The sequence below is a fragment of the Sus scrofa genome, chromosome 6 (assembly GCF_000003025.6).
Source record: "Sus scrofa isolate TJ Tabasco breed Duroc chromosome 6, Sscrofa11.1, whole genome shotgun sequence".
Taxonomy (NCBI): Eukaryota; Metazoa; Chordata; class Mammalia; order Artiodactyla; family Suidae; genus Sus; species Sus scrofa.
Window position 1 is genome coordinate 96,898,502 of NC_010448.4, and position 23,003 is coordinate 96,921,504.

General features: G+C 39.2%; 1 protein-coding gene across 1 annotated transcript in view; it reads left to right on the forward strand.

Moving 5' to 3' along the window:
• CEP76 (centrosomal protein 76) overlaps positions 1-14,725 on the forward strand; it is a 19,698-nt gene extending 4,973 nt beyond the window's left edge. Inside the window, 8 exon segments of the mRNA XM_005665274.3 lie at positions 1,768-1,865; positions 2,240-2,368; positions 4,384-4,572; positions 6,685-6,851; positions 8,606-8,845; positions 8,847-8,937; positions 11,195-11,412; positions 12,098-14,725. Of these exon segments, the coding sequence (XP_005665331.2) occupies positions 1,768-1,865; positions 2,240-2,368; positions 4,384-4,572; positions 6,685-6,851; positions 8,606-8,845; positions 8,847-8,937; positions 11,195-11,412; positions 12,098-12,236 (1,271 nt within the window). The 3' untranslated portion in view covers positions 12,237-14,725.

Below are 23,003 nucleotides of genomic sequence, written 5' to 3' on the forward strand. Positions count from 1 at the left end.
CATTTTATATTTTTACTTTATTTATTTTACTTTATTATTTTATTTTGCTTTTTAGAGCTATACCTGCAACATATGGAAGTTCTCAGACTAGGGGTCAAATCGGAGCTGCAGCTGCCAGTTTATACCACAGCCACAGCAACTCAGGTATCAATAATGCCTCATCTGCGACCTACACCACAGCTCGCAGCAACACTGGATCCTAAACCCACTGAGCGAGGCCAGGGATCAAACCCTTGTCCTCATGGATACTAGCTGGGTTCGTTATCACTGAGCCACAGTGGAAACTCCAAGAAGATTTCCTTTTCTGGGAGATACATATAGAAATTTCGAGGGCTTTCTACTCCCTACATTTATTTGCTATAAAGGAAATTAAGATTCTGCATGCAGGTACACACATGCATCTGTAGGCAGCCCCCCCCCCCAGCGCACTGCAGAATACCTCACATCTCCATCAGTACCTGGGCGTCCTGCAGCAGTGGGTCTTGCAGAACAGCGAATAGATATTTTCCTACTATATTTGGTAGTGGAAGTGGGCTCAGACAAGGGCAAACTTGCTGAGCATCAGCATCCATGGGTGGTACTCTTTGAGAACAGAGGTAGTACGTGTCTTGTTCATTGTTTCCCTGGACTCTTGCATGCCACCTGGTATGTAATACATATCTGCTAAAGAAGTGAGAAATAGTGTAAAACCTACAGTAGTTGATGCTCAGAATATAATGGAATTACTCTGGTGTTGAAACTTGGCCACAGAGTTAAACCTAGGCAGGGGACAGTATACCTTTAGTAATTTAGATTTTGATTAGTTAGACCCAGAATATGTCTTTCCTTAACTCAGAAGTTTTATGTAGGGGATTTATTTCTATTTTTTATTTATTTTTTTTAATTTTTTTTTAATTTTTTAATTTCTTTTTATTTATTTATTTATTTTGGTCTTTCTAGGGCCACACCCGAGGTGTATGGAGGTTCCCAGGCTAGGGGTCGGATCGGAGCTACAGCTGCCGACCTACACCACAGCTACAGCAACTCGGGATCCAAGCCACAGCTGCAACCTACACCAGAGTTCATGGCGACGCCAGATCCTTAACCTACTGAGCGAGGCCAGGGATCAAACCTGCAACCTCATGGTTCCTAGTCAGATTCGTTAACCACTGAGCCACGACGGGAACTCCAAGATTTATTTTTAAAAGAGGTACCCATTAGCTGTCTTCAAATATAGGCCTAACATGGTAGTCATAGTAATGACCTGGAAATTTCTGATTTGTCATAGAAATATTAAATAGTTCTGCTATAAAGTATATTTGTTTTCTAATTCTTTAAATCCAGGCATGGGTTGAAAAGTTGTACTCATATATAATGTAAAAAATATAAAGGGGTAAATGGGACTTACTGCATGTGACAAAGTATATAAGTATTTTCTAAGAACAAAGTATGAACAGTTGTTTTGACTTTGTAGTGTAAGTCTGATTTGGTATTATGCATGTAATGAAGATAAATATTAAGTCTTCTGAATCCTTTACATCTGAAAAGTCCCTTACGAGGTAATTTGGAAGCTAAGAAAATAGATAATATCCTTATAACTAGATAAAGGCTTTTGTACAAAATAAAAACTAATTTTATTTGGTTCATTTTTAATATGAATATTAAAGGTGACATTGAATATTTTATTCCATTTATCTGGTAAAGCACTAAATTCTTAAATTACTTTGGTTAAACGTTGATTGACTATACAATATTGCTATCTCTGAAGTTATAAATATTTATTTACAGGCACAGAATCAAAAGTTTCTGTGGGGATTTTAAATATAAAACTTGAGATGTACCCACCGCTCAATCAAACATTATCTCAGGAAGTAGTGAACACGCAAGTAAGTAATTCTGAATTTCTCTGTGTTTTTGTTTCATAGAATGTTTTTTCCTGTTAATCTTAGAAAGTGTTCCCTTTTTAGAAAATGATATATATCATTTATTAGTTTTAAATAAGAGAATAACAATACTATTCCTTATTTAAAACTTTTTGTCTGGGGTCCAGAAAGATGCTTCTCACTATTGTATGGAGACTGGACTGTCCTAGGGAAGTGTGAGGACAGGGGGAAGTTAGGAGGCTCTTAAAGCCAGGAGACAGTGGCAGCTTCAGTTAGGGTAGTGGTGGAGACGGAGGAAGTACATAAATTTGTTACGTTTTTTGTAGTGATTAATTAAAGAGAGTGAATGTTAATTGATATTTTTTTTAAATTTCAAGCTTGCTTTGGAACGTCAGAAAACTGCAGAGAAAGAGAGGTTATTTCTTGTATATGCTAAGCAGTGGTGGAGAGAATATTTGCAAATTCGACCCTCACACAACTCACGGCTGGTTAAGATTTTTGCACAGGTTAGTAAGTTATATGAAAAAAGCTTTACACCTGTATTTAAGATTTACCGTTGTAACTATAAATTTCACTTTGCTTGAATTTGTGAAATGTATTTATTTCAGACAAATGCAAGTTTAATTTTAAAATACAATGCTGATTTTGTAATGCTCTCTTGCAGTGTTAAGTAGGTGAGTGACATAATCTTTGTTTTTTTTTTTTTTCTTTTTTCTTTCTTTTTTTTTTGGCTGCACTTGTGCCTTGTGGAAGTTCCTGGGTCAGGATCAAAACTGAGCCACAGCTGGAAGCAGAGCCACAGTGGGGACAATGTTCAATTCTTAACCCACTGAGTCACCAGGGAACTCCCTTTTCATTTTCAGTTGTTGTTTTTCTAAACCTTTTTTTAATATGTCTGATTTAAACTAGATAAAAACTCATTTTGTTTAACTTGGAGTATGTCCTTGATTGATGCTTAGTATGGAATAATAAAATACTAGGACACTTTGTAGTTTATTTGTAAATTCAACTTTTGTGTGCAGAACTAGGATTTGTAGTTATTATGTGTAATGGTTCTATGTAAACAAAGTGTCTAAGCTAGTGACCAGTAATGCGTAACTACATCATTTCCCTTGTTTACCCGGCTTCTATTTTCTCTGTATCCTAAGTCCATTTTCTCTTATTAATAAACAACTTAAGGAGTTCCCACCTTGACATAGCAGAAACAAATCCGACTAGGAACCATGAGGTTGCGGGTTCGATCCCTTGCCTCGCTCAGTGGGTTAAGGATCCAGTGGTGCCATGAGCTGTGGTGTGAGTCACAGATGCAGCCCTGGTGTTGCTGTAGTGTAGGCTGGCTGCTGTAGCTCTGATTTGACCCCTAGCCTGGGAACCTCCATATGCCACGGGTGCAGCCCTTAAAAGCAAAATAAATAAATAAGTAAATCAGCCAACATAAGATAAATTATTGGGTCCATTTTTTATAACTTCTAAGGAACAATTTAAACATTTTATATGTATTCAGCCTCATGTAGGCTTTTATATGAATATAGTGTAGTATTTTGAGTGATATTTCTCAGGTCCTGTACATTTGTCTAGCTTTACCCCTAGTTCCTTAGATTTTAGGACAGGCTGAAAGTGGTTCAGTTTGAGTTCCCTGGTGGCTCAGCAGTTTAAGGATCTGGCATTGTCACTGCTGTGGCGTAGGTTCCATCCCTGGCCCGGGAATTTCTGCATCCCATGTCCATGGCCAAAAAAAAAAGGTGTTCAGTTTTCTACATGAGGAGCTTGAGAATGGGAGACCCTAGTTGATTGGTGGTGGAAATGAGGGTAGTGGCTTCTTATTTTCTGGTAGCATCATCTGTACATCGAATGGCTGGGCAGGCCAGACAAGGTAGAAGTGACATCAGGACAAGGGTGAAGAGAAACCAAACAGTGTAAATGGCTCCCACTGTCTATGTAGCCTGAGGTGAGCTATTCATTGCCATGTGGCATCCTGGGCCAGAGGACTGGGCTGGGCAGGGAGGGAGGATGTAGACAGGTGAAATGACCCTTGAAAGAGCTGAGTAATACTCTGCTATGTATTTACAGGCCGCATCTTTTCATCCCTCCATGGACACTTGGGTTGCTTCTCTAACTTGGCCATTGAGAATAACGCTGCAGTGAAGATGGATAGGCGTGCAGATGCTCTTTGAGATGCTGATTTTAGTTGCTTTGGGTATATATTCAGGAGTGGGATTGCTGGGTCAGAGTTTAAGTGCTGCTGTCACAGGCTTTGGAGTAAGAAAGCTCAGGCTCTGTTGCATAAGAGCTGTGACTTCAGTTTCTTTATGTAGGAAGTGAAAATGATGTTAGGAGGATTAAAAGAAAAATGGTATACTCAACACTCGGCAGCCTTGTGCTGGATGCAGGGTGAGCACTCACTCAGTGAGTGTTGTCTATAGAGTTGCTTTCTCTCACATAAATGTGTTCTAAGAAAAAGTGTTAAAATTGGAAATGAGTAACATGTCATCACAAATAATGTTTTCCCCTTCTCCTGCAGGATGAAAATGGGATAAATAGACCCGTCTGTTCTTATGTTAAACCACTTCGAGCTGGGAGGCTTCTGGATACTCCAAGGCAGGCAGCAAGATTTGTTAATGTCCTTGGTTACGAAAGAGCCCCTGTTATCGGAGGAGGAGGTAAACAGGAACAGTGGTGCACTCTGCTGGCCTTTCTCTGTAGAAACAAGGTATCCCACACACAAAATGGAACTCAAAAGCAGTGCGTCGTCGTTGTTGTGAATTTATGGTGCATTTGTAAAAGAATTAACTTAGAAAAAAAGTGCATGTTAGAAATTCCCTTCTCATTCAGCAGGTTAGGAATCTGGCATTGATTCTGCTGTGGCTCTCCTTATACTGCTGAGGCATGGTTTCCTTGCCTGGCCTGGGAACCATGATGCGGGTGCTGCCAAAAAAATTAAAGAGTACCTGTTGTCAGTATAAACAATTCAGGGTCTTATTTTCACCATTTTCTCTAACATTTAAATGTCACTACATCAAGAAAGAAATTTAGCATCTTTATTTTCACATGTAGTTTTTTTAGGATTTTTATTTTTTCCATTATAGTTGATTTATATTGTTCTGTCAGTTTCTGCTGTACAGCAAAGTAACCCAGTCATACATACACACATACATATATGTATATATATATTCTTTTTTTCCACATTATTCTCCATCATGTTCCATCACAAGTGACTAGATACAGTTCCCTGTGCTAAATAGCAGGATCTCATTGCTTCTCCACTCCACATGCAATAGTTTGCATCTATTAACCCCAAACTCCCAGTCCATCCCCGTCCCTCCCCCTCTCCCTTGGCAACCTCAAGTCTCTTTTCCAAGTCGATGAGTCTCATGTAGTTATGTAGTTTTTTTTTTCTTTTCTTTTCTTTTTTTTTTTACAGCCACCGGCCTACACCACAGCCACATCAACACCAGATCTGAGCTGCGTCTGCGACCTAACAATAATGCCTGATCCCTAACCCACTGAGCGAGGCCAGGGATCGAACTTGAAACCTCATGGTTCCTAGTCAGATTCGTTTCTGCTGCACCACAACCAGAACTTCCTCATGTAGTTTCTTATTTAACATAATGTGATTTTTGTAGGGTAGGGACCCACCAGTACTGTGATGTCAGAAACCAAGGTTGAGCAGTAATTTGTGGGTTAGAGATAGTACCAGGACAGATCCGTGGTCCTCTAATACTGCTCACGTTAATATTTGCTTAGATTTTTTTTAGAAGAGAAAGTGGCAGTACAAATTAAATATGGAAAAACATCTTGGGGAGTTCTTGTTGTGGTGCAGCAGAAATGAATCCATCTAGGAACCATGAGGTTGTGGGTTTGATCTATGACCTTGCTCAATGGGTTAAGGTTCCGGAGTTGCTGTGAGCTGTGGTGTAGGCCGGCAGCTGTAGCTCCAATTAGACCCCTAGCCTGGGAACCTCCATATGCTGCAGGTGCAGCCCTAAAAAGCAAAAAAAAAAACCAAAAACCAAAAACATCTTGGATTGCATGGTGTTTTGTAAGTATATGTTTAAGAATTTAGGAATTCCTGCTATAATTCAGCAGAAACAAATCCAACTAGTATCCCTGGCCTCGCCCAGTGGGTTAGGGATCTGGCATTGTGGTGAGCTGTGGTTTAGGTCGCAGACACTCCTCGGATGTTGAGTTGCTATGCCTGTGTGTGTGGCCAGTAGCTGCAGTTCCAATTGGACACCTAGCCTGTGAACCTCCATATGCTACAACTTCTGCCCTAAAAAGCAAAAAAAAATCAAAAACAAAAATAATAATTTATATATGTATATTGATGTTAAATGTAAATGAGTTGGTTTCAGTAAACTATTTTATGTATTATGGGGTGTTTTCTAATTTCCTGTGTTCTCAAAAGGTTGATAATGTTATGAAAACAAGACTCTCTTTAGCATTCCAACTCTGTTGAATCAACAGAAAAAAGAATTCTCTTTAATGTATTTTTGAAGTAATTTCTAGTCTGGAGTTGTGTAAATAGTATATATGGGTATTCACAAGGCAAAGTGTTTGGAAACTATTTAGACTGGAGATTGATTTGTCAGATAGGAAGGTTTTATCTTAAAGACAACTGGAAATAGGTAAACATTACTTATCCAAAAAATTATTTCGGTTTATTCCTAGGTTGTAGTTCCCAAAAGTTGTGAATCTGGATTTAAACTTTAATTTCAAATATAGTAGAAATGGTCTGTATTTAAAATTATTATTTATGTAATTCTTTTGTAAGGCAAAATACGTATGAAGAATAATTACTAAGTTTTAGTTCCTCTACCTCCAGGGTGACTGTGAAGACCATGCTAACCTTCTCTGCAGCCTCCTTCTTGGGTACGGGCTGGAAGCCTTTGTCTGTGTTGGGACCAAGGCCAAAGGAGTGCCCCATGCATGGGTCATGACGTGTGGGACTGATGGAACCATCACCTTTTGGGAGAGTTTAACAGGACACAGGTTTGTCAGCTAAGCTTATATAAGAATGTGAAAAAAGGTGCAGAAGTTCCTGCCTTGGTGCAGCAGGTTAAGGATCTGATGTCTCTGTGGCAGCTTGGGTTGCTGCTAAGGCATGGATTTGATGCCCAGCCTGGCACAGTGGGTCAGGGATCTGGCGTTGCTGGAGCTATGGTGTAGGTTGCAGCTGCATTGGGGATTTCATCCCTGCCCTGGAAGCTTCCCTGTCATGGATATGGCCAAAAAAAAAAAAAAAAAAAAAGAGGAAGGTGCAAGTATTATAAATTATAGGTTCTTTGTTTATATTAATGGTACTCAAAGGCACATATTGATAATTTTAGTTATTAGAGCCTTTGTGATGACTATGTAAAAAATTACTTCCATTAAGATAATTATTGGAGTTCCCTGGTGGTGCAGTGGGCTAAGGATCCAGTGTTGTTACTGCTGTGGCTTGGGTCTCTGCAGTGGCACAGGTTTGATCCCTGGCCCAGGAGACTTTTGCATGCCTCGGGCACAGCCAAAAAAAAAAGAGAGAAGTTCTCATTGTGGCTCAGTGGGTTAAGAACCATGAGGATGTGGGTTCTATCCCTGGCCTCACTCAGTGGGTTCAGGATCCAGAGTTGCCATGAGCTGCGGTGTAGGTCGCAGACAAGGCTTGGATCCCATGTTCTGGTGGCTGTGGCTGTGGCTGGCAGCTGCAGCTCCAATTCGACCCCTAGCCTGGGAACTTCCATATGCTGCATGTGTGGCCCTAAAAAGCAAAAAAAAAAAAAAAAAAAAGAGATAACCATTAATTCTAAGAAAGCTTGTACACCTGAGATGATTTTTTTACCAACATAAAATTGGTTTAAAAATTTCTTTTTTTTTTTTTTTTTTTGGCTATTTCTTGGGCCGCTTCCGAGGCATATGAAGATTCCCAGGCTAGGGGTCTAATCAGAGCTGTAGCCACCGGCCTACACCAGAGCCACAGCAACACGGGATCCGAGCCGCGTCTGCAACCTACACCACAGCTCCCAGCAACGCCAGATCGTTAACCCACTGAGCAAGGCGGGGACCGAACCCGAAACCTCATGGTTCCTAGTTGGATTCGTTAACCACTGAGCCACGACGGGAACTCCTAAAAATTATTTTTAATTTTGTGTAATTGCGTATATTTTTTTGATGTATGTTTCTTAAGCCTAAAAATAAATTCAAGTTGTAAATCCTTCTTTCTTTTGAAAATTTGATGTCGTCATCAACGCCATGTGGTAAATCCACAGTACGTTTTTCTCACTGTCATCAGATTCGCTAAGAGTGAGATGCCCCCTCGTTCTGGCACATTCTCTCCCTGGCTTCCCTCGTGGGCTATCTTGGAGTCTTCGCATCTCCTCTCTGGCTGTTCTCTGCTGTTCTCACCTGTGGGAGTTCCTGAAGGCACAGCCCTGGGCCCTCTTTATTTTCCTCTGGTTGATGATCCTTTTAGTCTGCCTAAAAATGTGTAAATTATTTTGTTATATGGTAAACATCTTTTATCTTAATGATGTAGATAGACTGTGTTCTTGTGCTAAAGGGATAAAGTTGGTTTCTATATTGTGCAGTGTGCCATGTGATTAATATAGAGAATCCAACTGGAAATTTAAGAAGGAAAAGCAAGTACTGGACTCTAGTCTTGGGATATACTTAATGGCCTTAAGTGTTAAAAATAACTTATCCTCAGTAAGATTCTGCCTTCTTAATTTTTAAGTTCTTATACACACAATTATGATTATCCTTTACAGGTATATCCACAAACCTACCAATCCTGATGAACCTCCAGCTGCTGAACAGCCTAAACCATTGTATCCATATAAAACAGTTGGCTGTGTTTTCAATCATCAGATGTTCCTAGGAAATTGTCAGCCCTCTGACTCAGTAGAAAGCTGTGTATTTGATTTGAATGATGAGTCCAAGTGGAAACCCATGAGTGAAGAAGCAATTAAATCCGTGTGTGCTCCGGGGCTACAACGTCCCTTCCCCCCTTCCCCCGCTATGCGCTTCCACGATCGATGCTTCTGTAACAAGCAATGAAATTGAAATGCAACTGAGGCTACTTGTATCAGAACACAGGAAGGTAATGAACACTGAAATTTGAGCTTTCACTCATTTTTTTCATTTAAGTATCTAACACATTTTTTTGGCATATAAATAGTACCAGTCACTATTCTACCCTTAAACAAAGCAAATTCACTCCCTACCTTCAAGAATCTTATAGTTTTGAAACTCACAAGGGTAAAGTTCTGAGATTCAGAAATTTCTAAATTCACCAGTACTTTGAGAATTGACTTCATCCTTCTAGAATTGAGGAGTTCTGGACCTGCTCAGACCTCTGTGAACACCGCCACCTGAACTTCCTCTTTGTGATGTACTCGTTCAAGCCATTTCCCACTGAAAATGCTGGGTTACTTTTCTTTTTTTTTTCGTCTTTTTGTCTTTTAGGGCTGCACCCGAGGCATATGGAGGTTCCTAGGCTGGGGTCCAATAGGAACTGTCACTGTCGGCCTACGCCACAGCCATAGCCACAGCCACGTGGGATCCCAGCTGTGTCTGCGACGGAACACTGCAGCTCACCGCAATGCTGGATCCTTAACCCACTGAGTGAGGCCAGGGAACCTGTGTCCTCATAGACACTAGTCAGATTCATTTTCACTGAGCCATGATGGGAACTCCTGAAGATGGATTTCTAATTCACCATTTGGGATTCCACAGTAGACTCTACACCTTGGGTGAGGCCTGTTTTCTTGTTCCCTTGAGACCATCAAAGGCAAGCTGATTTATCAAGTGGATTTTCTGGGCTCCCAGTCATTCTGCTTTGGCCTCTAAAATCTTACTTAACAATTCATCAAAGCATGTTTTGGAAGGCGCTTAATGTGGCATTTGTAGTATGTTTTCAACAATAGGTTGGTCAGGGCCCCAGCTCACTGCGCTGCTGGAAGTTAAGGCCTCTTCCCTGTGTCCCCTTTGCCATCATCATCTGTGTTGCTTTCTAGTTACAAGAGTTACTTTATGTAGGAAAAGATATCAAAACTGAGCTGGATTTGATCAGTAGCTAGGTTAATTGGCCTGTAAACCAAGAAGTAAGATACTTTTTGCCACAGGAAATGTATAGCTGATCATGGACCTTGGGCTCACTTGAAACCAGTTAAGCTTTGAATGTGAAATTATAAAATGCTAAAGGTCTATTATGATAATCAAAATATTTAGAATTTTGAGTTTATGTTTGTAACATTTAAAAACATGAAAAAAAAGCAGTTCCCATCATGGCTCAGTGGAAACAAATCTGACTAGCATCCGTGAGGCCGAAGGTTCAATCCCTGGCCTCACTCAGTGGGTTAAGGATCTGGCATTGCTGTGAGCTGTGGTGTAGATTGCAGGTGTGGCTCAGATCTGGTGTGGCTGTGGCTGTGGCATAGGCTGGCAGCTATAGCTCTGATTCCACCCTAGCCTGGAAACTTCCATGTGCTGTGGGTGTGGCCCTAAAAAGATGAAAAAATAAGTAAATAAAAATAATGTGTCCAGATATCAGTAACTCATTTGATATTATACATGAAATTATAGTTGCCTTCAAAATGTTTTAAACTCCCTGAGGGCCTGTAGCATGTGTTCTTCAGTGCTACTTATGGAATAAGTGTTCCATAAATATTTGAGTTTAATTATATAGTTTGTTGAATTTATGGTAGGAGCAATCGAATTAAGCAGATTCAATCTCATTAAACTCTTTAAAATTAAATAAAATGTGAACTCAGAATTCATGACACTGTCTTCTATAGTAGCACTCTTATCCACTCTGGTGGATATTAAGTATAAGATTCGGAGCCTTTGCTAACATCATTCTATTGACCTTTTTTGTTACTTTTCTAAGAAGTATAACCTGATACCTGTGATTCCTTTTATTTTTTGCTTCTGTTTTTATCTGTGTAATAATAGGAAGTTCAGAAAATTATAACAGGTTTTAAAAATCTTTTCTTGGGGAGTTCCCGTCGTGGCGCAGTGGTTAACGAATCCGACTAGGAACCATGAGGTTGCGGGTTCGGTCCCTGCCCTTGCTCAGTGGGTTAATGATCCAGAGTTGCCGTGAGCTGTGGTGTAGGTTGCAGACGTGGCTCGGATCCCGCGTTGCTGTGGCTCTGGTGTAGGCCGGTGGCTACAGCTCCGATTGGACCCCTAGCCTGGGAACCTCCATATGCCGCAGGAGCGGCCCAAGAAATAGCAAAAAGACAAAAAAAAAAAATCTTTTCTTGGCATACTTAAAAAATCAGCATCTCAATTATAATTGATTTTTAAAATATTAATGTATCTCGCTTTTTCTTTTTCCCTTTCAACTGTTCTAGGATCTTGGCCTCACTACTGTGTGGGAAGACCAGCTTTCCTATCTCTTATCACCAGCTCTGGCTGCTTATGAATTTGAGCGTACAACAAGTATATCTGCAGGCAACGAGGAGTTTCAAGATGCCATAAGGAGGGCTGTGCCTGATGGGCACACGTTTAAAGGGTTCCCAATACACTTTGTGTATAGAAATGCAAGGCGTGCGTTTGCCACATGTCTTCGGTAAGGTGGAATTTATGATGTCAGAAGTGTTTTTGGCTTAATTGTAGCAATCAGTTTGGTACTTATTTAGGAAAGGCTTCAGAGTCAGCCAAGGAGTCTTTATAACACTTGTCCTCTTGCCACAGATTGTGGTTCATTAGGGCTGACATGAAGTTCTAGAGACTTTGAAATCATTTTCCCAGTGATTTTGGTACAATCCAGTTGACAATCACTGATGTTGTCTAGTGTACTATTTTAGATGTATAGACTTTGAGGCAATAGTTTATAATTTGAATAGCTTGACCAAAATTGCAGAGCTGTTGGTAGCAGAGACAGGATTTTAAAAAGTTGTTTTATTTTATTTATTGATTTATTTATCTTTTCTATGGCTGCACTAGCGGCATATGGAGATTCCCAGGCTAGGGGTCTAATCGGAGCTATAGCTGCTGGCCTACACCAGAGCCACAGCAATATGGGATCCGAGCCGAGTCTGCAGCCTACACCAGAGCTCATGGGAACGCTGGATCCTTAACCACTGAGCAAGGCCAGGGATTGAACCCGAAACTTCATGGGTCCTAGTTGGATTTGGTAACTACTGAGCCATGAGGGGAACCCCTTAAAAAGTCCTTTTAAATGCTGACTTTGTTGGGAATAAGAAAGTAAAACCTACATTCGTTTCTTAACTGAATGCATCTTTCTTCTGTAGGTCTCCTTTCTGTGAAGAAATAATCTGTTGCCGTGGAGACCAGGTGCGACTGGCAGTTCGTGTCCGAGTGTTTACTTACCCTGAATCTGCATGTGCTGTTTGGATCATGTTTGCTTGTAAATATCGCTCTGTACTATAGGAGTAACATTTATATTCTGTAAGAATATACCTGGGAGTTCTTTTGTGGCTCAGCGGGTTAAGAAACCAGCGTTGTCACTGCAGTGGCCCAGGTCACTGCTATGGCACAGGTTCAGTCCCTGGTGTCCGGGGAACTTGCACATGCCAAGGGTGTGGACAAAAAAAAAAAAAAAAAAAAAAAAAAAGAATATACCTGTGTTTCATTTGAATTTTACACATTGTACCTCACTAGCTGTATAGAGCTTCATTATTTTAAAAGTCACAATCTGTCTTGGATGTCATGTTTCACTTTTATATGTATTTGACTAATAATGTTTGAAAAAGATCATGATGTGTGTATTTAAAATTTAGGGATGAAAACTTTATACATCTCAGTGAAATTTAGTATAAATTAAATGTATATCCTATTTTAATAAATGTTAATTTGTTTATAGGTAGTAGTTTAAATATGAATATGAAATTTGCTCAGTTTTCATTACATTAACAGGTAATCAGAAAGATACTTGTCTAAGGGTTTGAGCCATAGTAAAATTAATATTTTTCATAGATTAATCGGATTATTTTATATAAATTAGGAAAATTAACTTCATAACAGATTTATTACATAGGTGAAAATACATTTTGATGAATTATTTTGTAGTTTATTCATAACTGTAGGGATATTATAACTTTCCAGAGATGTATGGAAAGGCATGGATGCAGGAGTAGGAAAAAAACTAGTACCAGAAAAGCATAAATATTAATAACAAAACAAACCTCACATGAAGGTACACGAATAATTTATAAATAATTTGTTAGTTTAAGTCATTATAAAAATGAATTGGGTATCTTATTATTATTATTATTTTTTTGTCTTTTTTATTTGTTTATTTTTGTCTTTTTTAGGGCCACACCCATGCACATGGAGGTTCCCAGGCCAGGGGTCCAGTCGGAGCTGTAGTTGCTGGCCTACGCTAGAGCCATAGCAACTCTGGATCCAAGCTGCATCTGCGACCCACACCACAGGCCGTAGCAATGCCAGATCCTTAACCCACTGAGCGAGGCCGGGGATCGAACCTGCAACCTCATGGTTCCTGGTCGGATTCATTAACCACTGAGCCACGATGGGAACTCCATGATAAATATTTTAAAAAGTCCGAAAATATCCTTCTTCTATCATTTTTTATTGAAAATGATCAGATGTTTCTTGAGAGACTGACATAACATGAAAGAATTAGCAAGAATTAAGACTTCTTTATTCTGTTGCCAAAATTACTCAAAAAGCTCTCAACAGAAAATTGCTTGTAATTTTCAGCTTTTGGAACAAACTATTTATGAAGCATGAACTAAGAAGCAGATGATATTAAGCTCAAGGTTGTGTTATCTTTGAGACTGGGCTTTCTGCCTCATTGTGCCAGAGTAGCACATGCACTTATAATGCACCTTTGGTGTATATTGTAAAATAAATTTCCTTTTTATGCACTTTAGTATTAGAGTCCAGCATGAATTAATATTTTCCTTTAAAGATGATTTATTTCAAAATATTTCAGTGTATTTATCACTAGAATTATGTTACTCTTCTTACTAACAATTTTCTTTTTAAAAATTAAATTTACCTTGTATATATAATTCTGTCATAAAAGTTGTTTTTCTATTAAAATTGTAAGAATTTTTTAATATAATGCTTCTAATGTGTTCTTTTTGACAATATGTGCACGAAAGTAGTTCTGTGTATATATATATATAATTAATAGGTGTGTTTATTTAATAGAATATCAGAAACCTAGAAACTTCATTACTCAAGCGTGGACTTGTTGAATAAAACTTATTAAATTCAGTTTCAACTAATTGAATAGTCCAAGTGCCTTTAAGATTTTTTTCTGGTATTGAGGTGTACGTTTTTAGCTGTGGTCTGCAGAAACATCAATAACTTGGCAGTTCTGGAATGTACGCACATTTGAAAGTATTTTTCTGCTTCTGAACAAAGGCAAGAGTTGAGCCAAACAAATCGTAGGTTTTATATTCAAAAATAATATTGCTGGTAAAGTAGTAATCTGTGCCAGGCATTTGACTATTAGAAGGCATTAGTTATGCTTTAGTTACAAACCATCAACTGCTTAAAGTAACTCATTCACACTTCTGGTTTCATGCTCTACTAAACAAGAAAGTAGGTTAGACTATGCAATTTCATATTTTTTTTCCTTTGGCTCAAAATAACAATTTCGTACTTACAGTAGATAAGTATAGGAGTCAAATCTGTTTTTAACATGCGCTTAACTTTTATACCAATGAAAGCAGCATTGCTTTCGAACAGTTAAATAATTTGAGATTAGCCAAAGCCTATATAAAATCTTAAAAACCAAATAACCAAACACATAAACTAGAAGCCATCTAGTTTTGAAGAACTTTTAACATATTGTTTATAGCATATTCTACTTTTAAAGTATAAGTTCCTTTATAATCATTAAGGCATTTAAATGTGGGTATTAAATGTTTAATATTTCCTTCTGAGATGTGCTTGGTGTGGTTACTGTAGTTACACTGGACTTGTATTTGGTTTGTGAATCACTTCGTGACATCAGTTCTGAAGTGGTCGTGGCTGTTAGAAGTAAAGGAGAAAAGTTGTCACCTCTCCTGGGGGTGGTTCACATATTCCTGTGAAGTGAAATATTGCTTTCTCTGATTCTACTAAATTTAGGACTAATGTTTTTTTTTTTTTTTTGCTATTTCTTGGGCTGCTCCCGCAGCATATGGAGGTTCCCAGGCTAGGGGTCGAATTGAAGCTGTAGCCACTGGCCTACGCCAGAGCCACAGCCACAGCAACGCGGGATCCGAGCCGCGTCTGCAACCTACACCACAGCTCACGGCAACACCGGATCCTTAACCCACTGAGCAAGGGCAGGGACTGAATCCACAACCTCATGGTTCCTAGTCGGATTCGTTAACCACTGCGCCACGACGGGAACTCCAGGACTAATGTTCTTAAATAGATGTTTCCTAGCATTTTTGAAGGTAGCTAGCCTTTTGGGCTTTTTTTTTTTTTTTTTTTTTTTTAATTATAGATGATTTACAATGTTCTGTCAATTTCTGCTGTACAGTAAAGTGACCCAGTTATATGTATATATACATTATTTTTTTCACATTACCCTCCATCATGTTCCATCGCAAGTGATCAGATACACTTCCTTGGGATATACTGCAGGAACCCATTGCTTATCCACTCCAAATGCTATAGTTTACATCTACTAACCCCAAACTCCCACTCCCTCTCCTTGTTGGCAACCACAGCCTTTTGGGATTCTGATCAAAACTAGAATTTTAACTACCTTTTGCTATTTTTACATGTGATTTAATATTTCATGGCCTGAAATTTCAGGATTTTAGACTTGAATCAGGTCTTCCAGTCCACTGAATTGATATATTAATGACATGGAGATCAGAGAAATTAAGGTTCCCCTGTCTAAGGAAGCATATCTCTATCAGAGCAGTTACAGAACTGAGTTCTGACTTCAAGTTTATTTCCTTTTGCTGCATCTCTGCACAAATGTGAATTTTTTTCTCTCTTTGGGGACAGCATTCTTGGGAATGACCAAGTAACCATCCTACATACAGCTTGGAAAATCTTCCTGATACCCTAGCTACTGTCTCCTCCATTAAAAAACAGGTGCTGCCCACTCCTCAATGCGCCAACCCAGTTTTCCATTTCTCCTTTGGTGGCTCTACCCAAGAGGCAGCAATTTGGAAGGCATGTGTCTCTTACAGTACCCACCGAATAACCTACCACAAACTGCAAAATATCTGGGGTATTGAGTCACTGGTGGATGAGGCCAGAGTTAGTTTCAGGAAGGATGGCCTAGGGAAGCTTAGGCCCTGACCAAGGCAGCGAGCTGCCTAAGATTCCCTTCAGTGTGGTCAGTGGGTGATAGAAAGTACACAGAATTCTGCCCTCTAATTGGTGCTTCAAAGAGTTTGACGGAGTGGCTGAGGCACAGGGATAGCTAGTGCCCACTAACATGCTTCCAGAGACTATTTTAGTCTTATCAGCCTGCATTCTGAGTTGATTCTGAAATCCATTAATTTATACATTAGACATTATTGACCAGTTGTCACCTTACATTTACAAAAGCTCTTTTTTTTTTTTCCCCAAATGTATGGTGAGGGAATGGGGGCAGTGCTAGTACCAAACTAGGAGATGACTATTTGATTTGATCTTAAGTAAAGAGATTTTGTCACCAAATAAAATTTTAGCAGCTTTATTGAGATGTGATTTGCATATCATACAATTAACAAATTTAAAATGTACAGCTCAGTGGTTTGTACTATATTCAGAGATCTGTGCAGTGATCACCAGTTAAGCACATTTCATCACCTCAGAGAGAAACTGTGCCCTTTAGTTGTTGTTTTCATTTGTCCCCATTCCCTGCCCTTTGCCCCACCCCCACTTCAGCCCTAGGCAATGGCTAACCTACCTTCTATATAGAGTTCCTATTCTGAATTTACATGAATGGAATCATGTAATACATGGTCTTTTGTGACTGGCTTCTTTCACTCAGCATGATGTTTTTAAGGTTCATTCTGTGTTGTAGCTATGTCATTACTTTATTCCTTTTTACGGGCAAATGATAGTCCATTGCATGGATATCCTGTATTGTTTATCCACTTGCCAGTCAGTAGACATTTTGGTTGTTTCCACCCTTTGGCTGTTATGAATAATGCTGCCATAAACATTTGTGTACAAGGTTTTGTGTGAACATGTCATTTCTCTTGGGTATATACCTAGAAGAGGAATTATTGAGTTTGGCGACTCCATGTTTAACATTTTGGTGACCTTGCCAAACAGTTTTCCAAAGCAGCGGCACCATTTTTCAATCTTATCAGCAGTGTATGAGGGTTTTGATTTCTCCACATTCTTTCTGTTCGTTTGTTTTTGTTTTTGACTACACCCATGGCATGTGGAGGTTCCTGGGCCCAGGATCGAACCCATTCTGCAGTTGTGTTCTGTGCCACAACTGCGGCAACACCAGATCCTTAACCCTCTGCGCCACACGGGAACTTCCTGATTTCTCAACATTCTTGGCAACACCTGTTATCTGATTTTTTGATTCTAGTCATCCTGTTGGGTGTGAGATGGCATCTCATGATTTTGATTTGCATTTCCCTATTATTGTGTTTTCATGTGCTTGTTGGACATTTGTATGTCTTTGTAGAAATGTCTATTTGGATCCTTTGCTTTTTTTTTTTTTTTTTTTTTTCCTCTCCCTTTTTAGGGCCACACCTGCGGCATATGGAGGTTCCCAGGCTACGGGTCCAATCAAAGCTATAGCTGCCAGCCTATGCCACAGCCACAACAACATCAGATCCGAGCCGCATCTGCAACCTACACCACAGCTCATGGCAACGCCAGATCCTCAACCCACTGAGTGAGGCCAGGGATCAAACCCCCAACCTCATGATTCCTAGTTAGATTCATTTCCTCTGCACCATAACGGGAACGCCTGGGTTAACTTTTCTTACTTGTGTCATATGAAGTACTAAAGTTTTAAATTTAAATGTACCCCAATATATCTTTTTTTTCTATTGTCATCCTTGTTTTTGTTGTCATATCTAAGAATCCACTGCCATATTCGAGCTCAGGAAGATTTATTCTTTTGTTTTCTTCTAAGATTTTTATAGCTTAATTTAGGTCTTTAATCCTTTCTCAAAGGATTCTTTAATTTTTTTTTTTTTTTGTCTTTTGTCTTTTTAGGGCTGAATTTGCAGCATATGGAGGTTTCCAGGCTAGGGGTCTAATTGGAGCTGTAGCCGCTGGCCTACATCACAGCCACAGCAATGCAGGATCCAAGCCATGTCTGCGACCTACACCACAGCTCACGTCAACACCAGATCCTTAACCCACTGAGTGAGGCCAGGGATCGAACCCGAAACCTCATGTTTCCTAGTTAGATTCAGTTGCTCTGCGCCACGATGGGAACTCCAGGATTCTTTAATTTTTATATCTGTTACAAAAATTAACAGGTAAGAGTCCACCTTCACTCCTTTGAATGTCCAGTTGTTCCAGCACCATTTGTTGAAAAGACTATCCTGTGCTCACTGAATGATCTTGGCACTTTTGTCGAAAAGCAGCTGACCATTGATGTTTAGGTTTATTTCTGGAATCTCAAATTTATTCCAATTGTGCCAGTCGCTTCTGCTGTGCTGGTATCATGCATTTTGATTATTACTGCTTGCTTGGAAATTTTGAAATTGGGAAGTGTGAGTCTTCCAACTTTTTCTTTTTCAAGATTGTTTTGGCTATTCTGGGTCCTTTGCAATTCCATAAGAATTTTAGAATCAGCTTGTCAATTTCCACAAAAAGTTAGGATCTAAGATTGCCTTGAATTTGTGACTTACTTTGGGGAGTATCACCATCTTAACAGTGTTAAGCCTTATGATTCATGAACATAGGTTGTTTTCACATTTGCTTTTTTTTTTTTTTTTTGTCTTTTTTTTTGCTATTTCTTGGGCTGCTCCTGCGGCATATGGAGGTTCCCAGGCTAGGGGTCGAATCGGAGCTGTGGCCGCCAGCCTACGCCAGAGCCACAGCAACGCAGGATCTGAGCCGCGTCTGCAACCTACACCACAGCTCACGGCAACGCCGGATCGTTAACCCACTGAGCAAGGGCAGGGACCGAACCCGCAACCTCAAGGTTCCTAGTCGGATTCGTTAACCACTGCGCCACGGTGGGAACTCCTCGCATTTGCTTTAAATCTTTAATTTCCTTCAACAATGTTTTGTAGTTTTCAGAATATAGGTTTTGTACTTCTTTTGTTAAATTTATCCCTATTATTCTTTTTGATGCTATTATAAATGGATTTTTTTCTTCATTTTATTCTTGGGGACTTCCTGTTGTAGCTCAGTGGTAACAAGTCCTGTTGATATCCATTAAGTTGAGAATTCAATCCCTGGCCTCACTCAGTGGGTTAAGGATCTGGCATTGCCAGAGCTGTGGTGTAGGTTGAGACTTGGCTCAGACCCTGCATTTCTGTGGCTGTGGGGCCTCAGCTGCAGCTCCAATTTGACCCCTAGCCTGGGAAATTCCATATGCTGTGGGTGCAGCCCCCCAAAAAAAGACCAAAAAAATTATTCTTATAATAGTCATTGCAGGTGTATAGAAATACAGCGGATTTTTGTGCATTGATATTATATCCTATAACCTTGCTGAACTTATTCTAATATTTTCTTTTTTTGTGGATTCTTTAGGATTCTCATACAATCACATTATCTTTAAGGAATAATAGTTTTACTGTTTTCTAATCTGGATGTCTTTTACTTGTTCAGTCATTTATTTACCCAATTGCCCTGGCCAGTATCCCCAGCACAGAGCTGAATAGAAGTGGTGAAAGCAGAATCCTTGTCTTGTTCACGATCGTGGGGGAACTCTTCTATTCTTTCACCATTAAGTGTGGAAGTTAATTGGTATGTTTCACTGATGCCCTTTATTAGGTTGAGCAAGTTCCTTTCTACTCCTTCTTAAAAATATTTTTAATCGCAAAAGGATACCAGGTCTTGTCAAATTTTCTTTCCGTGTCTGTTGAGATGATTATGTGATTTTTGTTTCTTATTTTATTGATATGATGTGTTACATCAATTGATTTTTTTTTCTTGAATTGATTTTCAAATGTTAAACCAACCTTGAAGTTCCAGGGTGAATTGTACTTGGTCATGGCGTATAATTCTTTTTATACACATTACAATGTTCAGTTTGCTGGTACTATTTTGTTGAGGATTTTTTGTGTCTGTATTCATAAGTTACCGGTTTGTAGTCTACTTTTCTTGTGATGTCTTTGATTCTGAGTCAGCAACATGGCCTAATAAAATGAGTTGGAAGTGTCCCCCCACTCCCCTACTTCTATTTTTTGGAAGAATTTGTGAAAAATGTTTGTTATTTCTTACTTTATTATTTATTTACTTATTTTTATTACTCATTGAGTTTTATTACATTTATAGTTGTACAACGATCATCAAAACCAAATTTTATAGCATTTCCACCCCACAACCCCAGCACATCCTCCCACCCTGCAACCTGTCTCCTTTGGAAACCACAAGTTTTTCAAAGTCTGTGAATCAGTATCTGTTCTGCAAAGAAGTTCATTGTGTCCTTTTTTCAGATTCCACATGTCAGTGATAGCATTTGATGTTGGTGTCTCATTGATTGACTGACTTCACTTAGCATAATAATTTCTAGGTCTACATGTTGCTGCAAATGCCGTTATTTCTTTCCTTTTAATGGCTGAGTAATATTCCATTGTGTATATGTACCACTTCTTCTTTACCCACTCCTCTGTTGATGGACATTTAGGTTGTTTCCATGTCTTGGCTATTGTATATAGTGCTGCAGTGAACATTGGAATAAATGTGTCTTTTCTAGTCATGGTTTTCTCTGGATAGATGCCCAGGAGTGGGATTGCTGGATCAAGTGGTAGTTTTGTTTTTAGTTTTCTGAGGAATCTCCATACTGTTTTCCACAGTGGTTGCACCGATTTACAATCCCACCAACAGCGTAATAGGGTTCCTTTTTCTGCACACCCTCTCCAGCACTTACTGTTTGTAGACTTTTTGATGATGGCCATTCTGGCTGGTCTAATGTGGTACCTCATTGTGGTTCTGATTTTCATATCTCTAATAATGAGTGATGTTGAACATGTTTTCATGTGTTTTTTGGCCATCTGTATGTCTTCTCTGGAGAATTGTCTGTTTAGATCTTCTGCCCCTTTTTTGATGGGGTTGTTTGTTTTTTTGGTATGGAGCTGCAGAAGGTGTTTATAAATGTTGGAGATTAATCCCTTGTTAGTCGCTTCATTTGCAAAGATTTTCTCCCATTCTGTGGGTTGTCTTTTCGTTTTGTTTAGGGTTTCCTTTGCTGTGCAGAAACGTTTAAGTTTATTTGTTTATTTTTGTTTTTATTGTCATTACTCCAGGAGGTGGATCTGAGAAGATGTTGCTGTCATTTATGTGGGAGAGTGTTTGGCCTATGTTTTCCTCTAAGAATTTTATAGTATCTGGTCTTATATTTAGGTCTTTAATCCACTTTGAGTTTATCTTTGTGTATGGTGTTAGGGAGTATTCTAATTTCATTCTTTTCCATGTAGCTGTCCAGTTTTCCCAGCACCACTTATTGAACAGGCCGTCTTTTCTCTTTTGTATATTCTTGCCTCCTTTGTCATAGATTTGTTGACTGTAGGTGCATGGGTTTAATTCTGGGCTTTCTATCCTTTTTCCACTAATCTACCTTTCTGTCTTTGTGCCAGTACTATATAGTTTTGATGACTATAGCTTTGTAGTATAGTCTGAAGTCAGGGATCCTGATTCCTTCAGCTCCATTTTTCTTTCTCAGGATGGCTTTAGCTATTTTGGGTCTTTTGTGCTTCCAAATAAACTTTAAAACATTTTGTTTGAGTTCCGTGAAAAATGTTCTTGGTAGTTTGATAGGGATTGCATTGAATCTGTAGATTGCCTTGGGTGGTATAGTCATTTTGATGACTGACTCTTCCAGTCCAAGAGCATGGTATGTCTTTCCATCTGTTTGTGTTATCTTTGATTTCTTTCATCAGCATCTTATAGTCTTCAGAGTACAGGTCTTTTGTCTCTTTAGGTAGGTTTACTCCTAGGTATTTTATTCTTTTGGTTGTGATGGTAAACGGGATTGTTTCCCTAATTTCTCTTTCTGATCTTTCATTGTTAGTATATAGAAATGCAGTCTATTTCTGTGTATTAATTTTGTATCCTGCGACTTGGCCAAATTCACAGATGAGCTCTAAGTTTTCTGGTTGAGTCTTTAGGATTCTCTAGTTATAGTATCATGTCATCCACAAATAGTGATAGTTTTACTTCTTCCTTTCCAATTTGGATTCCTTTTATTTCTTTTACTTCTCTGATTGCTGTGGCTAGGACTTCCAAAATTTTGCTGAATAGTATGGCGAGAGTGGACATCCTTGTCTTGTTCCTGATCTCAGCAGGAATTCTTTCAGCTTTTCACCATTGAGAATGATGTTAGCTGTGAGTTTGTCATATATGGCCTTTATTATGATGAGTTAGTTTCCCTCTATGCCCACTTTCTGAAGGGTTTTTACCAGAAATATGTTTTGAAGGGATTTCCTGTCATGGCATAGTGGAAACAAATCTGACTAGGAATCATGAGGTTGCAGGTTCGATCCCTGGCCTCGCTCAGTGGGTTAAGAATCCTGCATTGCTGTGAGCTGTGGTATAGGTCGCAGATGCTGCTCAGATCTGTCATTGCTATGGCTGTGACGTAGACTGGTGGCAACAGGTCCTATTAGACCCCTAGCCTGGGAACCTCCATATGCCTTGGGTGTGGCCCTAAATAGAAAAAAAGACAAAAAAAAAAAAAAAGAGAGTGAGAGAGAGAGAGAGAGAGAGAGAGAGAGAGAGAAAGAGGGAGGGAAAGAAAGAAAGAAATGGGTGTTGGATAATATCAAAGGCTTTTTCTGCATCTCTTGAGAGGATCATATGGTTTTTGTTCTTCAGTTGTTAATGTGATGTATCATACTGATTGATTTGCGGATATTGAAATATCCTTGTATCCCTGGGATAAATCCCACTTGATCATGATGTACAATCCTTTTAATGTATTGTTGGATTCAGCTTGCTAATAATTGGTTGAGGATTTTTGCATCTATGTTCATCAGTGAAATTGGCCTGTAATTTTCTTTTTTTGTGGTATCTTTGTCTGGTTTGGTATTGGGGTAATGGTGGCCTCATAGAATGAGTTTGGGAGTGTCCTTTCCTCTG